Source organism: Pseudophryne corroboree, chromosome 10 (assembly GCF_028390025.1).
Source record: "Pseudophryne corroboree isolate aPseCor3 chromosome 10, aPseCor3.hap2, whole genome shotgun sequence".
In the NCBI taxonomy this organism is placed as follows: Eukaryota; Metazoa; Chordata; class Amphibia; order Anura; family Myobatrachidae; genus Pseudophryne; species Pseudophryne corroboree.
The window spans coordinates 323020348-323026423 of NC_086453.1; the positions used below are offsets into that span (position 1 = coordinate 323020348).

General features: G+C 40.6%; 1 protein-coding gene across 1 annotated transcript; it reads right to left on the reverse strand.

Moving 5' to 3' along the window:
• Positions 1 to 4969: 4969 nt before the first annotated feature.
• On the reverse strand, positions 4970 to 5768 carry LOC134965329 (arylacetamide deacetylase-like 4). Its single transcript, XM_063941802.1, has one exon. The coding sequence runs from the start codon at positions 5766 to 5768 to the stop codon at positions 4977 to 4979; it is 792 nt and encodes a 263-aa protein (XP_063797872.1). The 3' UTR covers positions 4970 to 4976.
• Between the last annotated feature and the right edge of the window lie 308 nt (positions 5769 to 6076).

The window sequence follows — 6076 nt, forward strand, 5'->3', positions numbered from 1 at the left end:
AGCGAGCCTTGTCAGGCTCCTAGTAATAATAATATAATATGTATACACGTGTAAATCATCACTGCACAGAATTTTATTATTATTATAATTAATTAAGTATATAATTAATCTCCACTATCCGTCATACACAGATGCACTTTCTATATATGTCACTAAGAATTAGTATATGACTGATTACTCTCACCATTTCACTAGTTTTAACCCTCCTCTATATAATCCCACACTATTCAGCACATATGCACATAATTAATGTCGGATGTCATTTTAAAATTATATATCTTCACCGACTATCACCACTCTTAAAACCATCCTCATTTTTATGCCTCTATGACGGGTACATTATAATACATTCCGCTATACCCTAAGCCCAAAAAGGGTTTAAAACATTCTGATATATGCTACAAAGCGACTAGTATAAATATAATATTGTATGGATTAACTCCACAATTACCCTATATTGTCCACCTTGACATGTAGGTAGAAACATCCTGTTTCTGCAGCAATTTCTATCTAGATTATTACCAGGCTCCCCCAATATAAACTATCAGGCTACAGTATAATAATTAAAAATCATCTAATAAAATAGACACTAATATATGCATTTCTTTATTTTTACTTTTATATATGTGCGCTGTTTCCAAAATGGAATTCTGCACTGTTATATGCCCTGGATGTTAAAGACTTCAATAAGATGGCCGCCGCAATGATTGATAACCTGCCTCAGCCTATACATAAACATAGATGATAATCCCGGCTGTCAAAGAATGAAATCCAGCACTGCTACACGTCCTAGATATCAAAGACTTCCACAAAATGGCCGCCGCGATGATTGACAACCCGCCTTAGCCTATACACGCTACAGACGAGGATCCTGTCCGTGACAGGAAGTGACGCGACGACAAGAGCGGAAGCGGGGCAGAGGAATACAAGCACACTGATCCGCTGACCGGAAGCGTGGCGCAAACGCGCACGCGCAATAAGAAGATTCCTACAAAGGAAATGGGGCGGAAGTGACGTCGGGCCCGTCCCCGGACTGTTTTAACATATATTGCACATTCTGAAACTCGTTTTTTCATTTTACTAAGTTCTCTGAGGTTATTATTCAGCTTACTACCATTTGCTTATGCTTATGTTAAAAAACTCACATGGAGTAATAGTATCAGTCCTTACAGGAAGTGATGTCACAATTATCCATTTCTAATTACATGTGCTATAAATAAGAGTGCCTGTCCAGTGGTCCCATACCCCTTGATGAAGTCTGAGTGACAAAACGCGTTGGGTGTACCTCTACTGACTCTCCACTTTTAAAAAGATAAGCAGCACTCTCTTATCCGATATTTTATTATTTATTGCCTTTTATTATATGTAATCTATCGAGTTTTTAGCTATCCTTTTACCTGTTATTAGTTAATAGCATATGTCCTCCGGCTTTTAACCCACCCTGATATTAATTATATTTGGGTTTTTTTTATTGTATAAATAAATGTATTGTTATTTTACACGTATCCAATAAGTCTCCTCATATATATCATATTTTACCAGACACTGTTGGTCGCTGAAACCCTTATCCCCCCTTTTTGCATTCCCTAATTGAGGCAGTTTATTCCTGCCTAATACTTAAGGATTAGCTGACGCCTTTTATCACTTAAGGAGTGTCTGATCTTGTCGCATTTTTTACTTTATTGTTCTATTTCACACACACCTGTGGCGCCATACTTCCACTACCCAATATATATATATATATATATATATTTATTAGAAAACAATATCCTTATCTTGCGCCAAAACAGGAGCAGCACTACAGGAGAGATCTATGTTGTTAATTCTAATATACACATAGAATAAGACACAATTCCCAATTCCACTGTATTTTCGTTGAATGTTTATTCATAAATTCTTCCAAGATGGACCCAATAGGTATAAACTGCAAATTGGAGAATTCTTAAAGATAATATTTCCCGGGGTCCTGAAACAGATATCCCCTCACCAGAGAATCACCCAAACAGGAGAATAAAAGCAGTTTAAATATCACCACAAAGCGTGCTTTATTCTGTCTACGTTCCTCATGAACCCCGAAACGTAGACAGAATAAAGCACGCTTTGTGGTGATATTTAAACTGCTTTTAGGGGTACATTTACTAAGCAGTGATAAGAGTGGAGAAATGAGCCAGTGGAGATATTTCCCCATCAACCAATCAGCAGCTCTGTATCATTTTATAATATGCAAATTATAGATGTTACTTCAGTGCTGATTGGTTGCCATGGACAACTCCTCCATTGGTTCACTTCTCCACTTTTATCACTGCTTAGTAAATGTACCCCTTAGTCTCCTGAGTGCTGCCTCTCTCCATACTCTTGCATATTTAGGGGTGCAATCCCCTTAGGAGGGCACCAGAGCACAGACAGACCTGGGTTGGTAATCAGAGTACCGGGGAATTTGGATCTGAGATAGAGATATATATATATATATATATATATACACACACACACACACCACCGTTCAAAAGTTTGGGGTCATCTATTGATTTCCTTTTTTTTTTAAAGAAAAGCACTGGGTTTTTTTCAATGAAGATAACATTAAATTAATCAGCAATGCACTCTATACATTGTTAATGTGGTAAATAACTATACTAGCTGCAAACGTCTGGTTTTTAATGGAATATCTACACAGGTGTATAAAGGGCCATTTCCAGCAACCATCACTCCAGTGTTCTAATGGTACATACATTGTGTTTGCTAATCACGGTAGAAGACTAATGGATGATTAGAAAACCCTTGTGCAATTATGTTAGCACAGCTGAAAATGGGTTTGCTCGTTAGAGAAGCTATAAAACTGGCCTTCCTTTGAGCTAGTTGAGTATCTGGAGCACCACTTTTGTGGGTTCAATTATACTCTCAAAATGGCAAGTAAAAGAGAACTTTCATGTGAAACTCGACAGTGTATTCTTGTTCTTAGAAATGAAGGCTATTCCATGCGAGAAATTGCCAAGAAACTGAACATTTCCTACAACGGTGTGTACTACTCCCTTCAGAGAACAGCACAAACAGGCTCTAACCAGAGTAGAAAGAGAAGTGGGATGCCCCGGTGCACAACTGAGCAAGAAGACAAGTACATTAGAGTCTCTAGTTTGAGAAATAGACGCCTCACAGGTCCTCAACTGGCAGCTTTATTAAATGGTACCCACAAAAACGCCGGTGTCAACGTCTACAGTGAAGAGGCGACTCCGGGATGCTGGCCTTCTAGGCAGAGTGGCAAAGAAAAAGCCATATCTGAGACTGGCAAATAAAAGGAAAAGATTAATATGGGCAAAAGAACACAGACATTGGACAGAGGAAAATTGGAAAAAAGTGTTATAGACAGACGAATCGAAGTTTGAGGTGTTTGAATCACACAGAAGAATATTTGTGAGATGCAGAACAAGTGAAAAGATGCTGGAAGAGTGCCTTACACCATCTGTCAAGCATGGTGGAGGTAATGTGATGGTCTGGGGCTGCTTTGGTGCTGGTAAAGTGGGAGATTTGTACAAGGTATAAGGGATTTTGAATAAGGAAGGCTATCACTCCATTTTGCAACGCCATGCCATACCATGTGGACAGCGCTTGGTTGGAGCCAATTTCCTCCTACAACAGGACAATGACCCAAAGCACACCTCCAAATTATGCAAGAACTATTTAGGGAAGAAGCAGGTATCTGGTATTCTGTCTGTAAGGGAGTGGCCAGCACAGTCACCAGATCTCAACCCCATTGAGCTGTTGTGGGAGCAGCTTGACCGTATGGTACGCAAGAAGTGCCCATCAAGCCAATCCAACTTGTGGGAGGTGCTTCAGGAAGCGTGGGGTGAAATTTCTTCAGATTACCTCAACAAATTAACAGCTAGAATGCCAAAGGTCTGCAATGCTGTAATTGCTGTAAAGGGAGCATTCTTTGACGAAAGCAAAGTTTGAAGGACAAAATTATTATTTCAAATATATATCAATATTTCTAACCGTGGCAATGTCTTGACTATGGCCCTCATTCTGAGTTGTTCGCTCGCTAGCTGCTTTTTCTGGGAGTGTATCTTAGCTTAGCAGAATTGCTAATGAAAGGTTAGCAGTTCTGCCATTAAATATTTCCCTGCAGTTTCTGAGTAGCTCCAGACCTACTCCTAGATTGCGATCACTGCAGACTGTATAGTTCCTGGTTTGATGTCCCAAACACGCCCTGCGTTCGGCCAACCACTCCCCCGTTTCCCCAGCCACTCCTGCGTTTTTGGCTGGCACACCTGCTTTTATTAGTACACTCCCGGAAAATTCTCAGTTACCACCCAGAAACACCCACTTCCTGTCAATCACTCACCGATCAGCAGAGAGTCTGAGAAGCGTCGCTCGGCCCTGTGTAAAATTGCATAGTTTTGTGTGAAAATACTTAGCGCGTTCGCCCTGCGGCACATACGCATGCGTAGATCTGCCGGTTTTTAACCTGATCGCAATTCTGCTAAAAACGGCAGCAAGCGAACAACTCGGAATGACCACCTATATGTTCTTTTAATTTCGCAACTCATTTGATAATAGCAGTGGAAAACACGAAAATTGTCTGGGTGACCCCAAACTTTTGAACGGTAATGTGTGTGTATATTGATAATTTTATTGACGGGGCTCCCACAAATTTGTTGCCCAGGGTTCCCCACAGACCTTAATCTGGCCCTGGAATTGTCCATGTGCCATTCACATCGAAGAGTAGGGCAACCTCTTCTGTGAGCTAAGTCTCTTTGCAGCCCAGTCCTCTTTAAGGATGACTTTAATTATACTCTTAAATGTACCTGCATCCCATCTCTAGAGTCAATCATGTGCTAGAGTCAATCTTGCTGGTTGTGTCTCCTTTTCTGGAAGGAGACACAACCAGCATGTAATCAAGAAATGTGAAAAGGAACATCGCTCCTACTACAGTAGCTCTGGAATGTATACTTAATTACAAGAATGAAATATAACATAATTACTCAGAGATTTTTTATAAAAGTAATAACATTATCTAGAGCCAGCTTTCCAGAAGAACAGTTAGGTCCTTCAAAGAAGCTCACGACTCCATGGGATCCATCTTTAACATGGTACCATGTGACCGGGATTCCGTTCTCTTCCAGGCGTCTCTTATAGAGTAATCCTTCATCCCGCAGAACGTCAAACTCGCATGTTAATATGTACGTTTTTGGTAGAAGACGAATCACAGAGTCCTCAGCCAGCAGCGGAGAGACGTAAGGTTCGAAATCTCGTTTGACTTTTTCATAGACTTCACTTTTAAAGTCGGCCATCTTGTGGGGTTTGTAGCCTTTGGCCGTAAACTCCTCAGGAATGTTATCAATGCTCAGCAATTTGCTGAGTTTCATTCTCATTTCAGGAGGAACATGGCTGCCACACATAACTTCTTTACATAGATCATCGCAAAAACAACCTAGATACTGCAGTGTGCCGAATACAGTGATCTCTGTGAGCAATGGGGGGACCATGCCATTTTGCTGGTATGAAGGCAAATGGCAGTCAATCATCTGGACTACTGGGTTTATCAGCACCTGAGCCAGAGGCGTTGGAAGGTCTGTCCTGCTCACCAAGGCTTGGCAAACGGCAGCCGCTAGATTACCCCCTGCGCTATCTCCACATATTATAATGAATGAAGAGTCCACTCCATGTTCCTGTGCCGTCTTGAAAAAGTGAGTTGTGGCGCTGAGGCAATCGTCAAATGCTGCTGGATACCTGTGTTCTGGTACTAGGCGGTACCTAAAATAAACATTAGCCATAGTCATTAAATTTCTGTAACCCTTTTGCTGCCAAAATTTTTGGTATATAATTTTAAATATATATTTTATGTACAGATGTGTCCTCATATAGCTATAATGTCCATATGCTATGAAGTGCGCTAGAGTAGTCGCATCTTTTACGCATGTGCCAGATCACCTCATAGCACATTCAGTCACATTGTGTTGTACGCCAAAGATGTAATACTACTTTCAGTCCACCAGATGTCATTTTTCCTAAACTGCACTGCGCATGCATCAAAGAACCAATGTAGATAATGTACTGTACTTTTAATATGCTGCCTTTTTGT

Bases quoted from the DNA above. Each gene is read 5' to 3' on its own strand.
- LOC134965329 (XM_063941802.1), bottom strand. From the start codon at position 5,768: ATGGCTAATGTTTATTTTAGGTACCGCCTAGTACCAGAACACAGGTAT.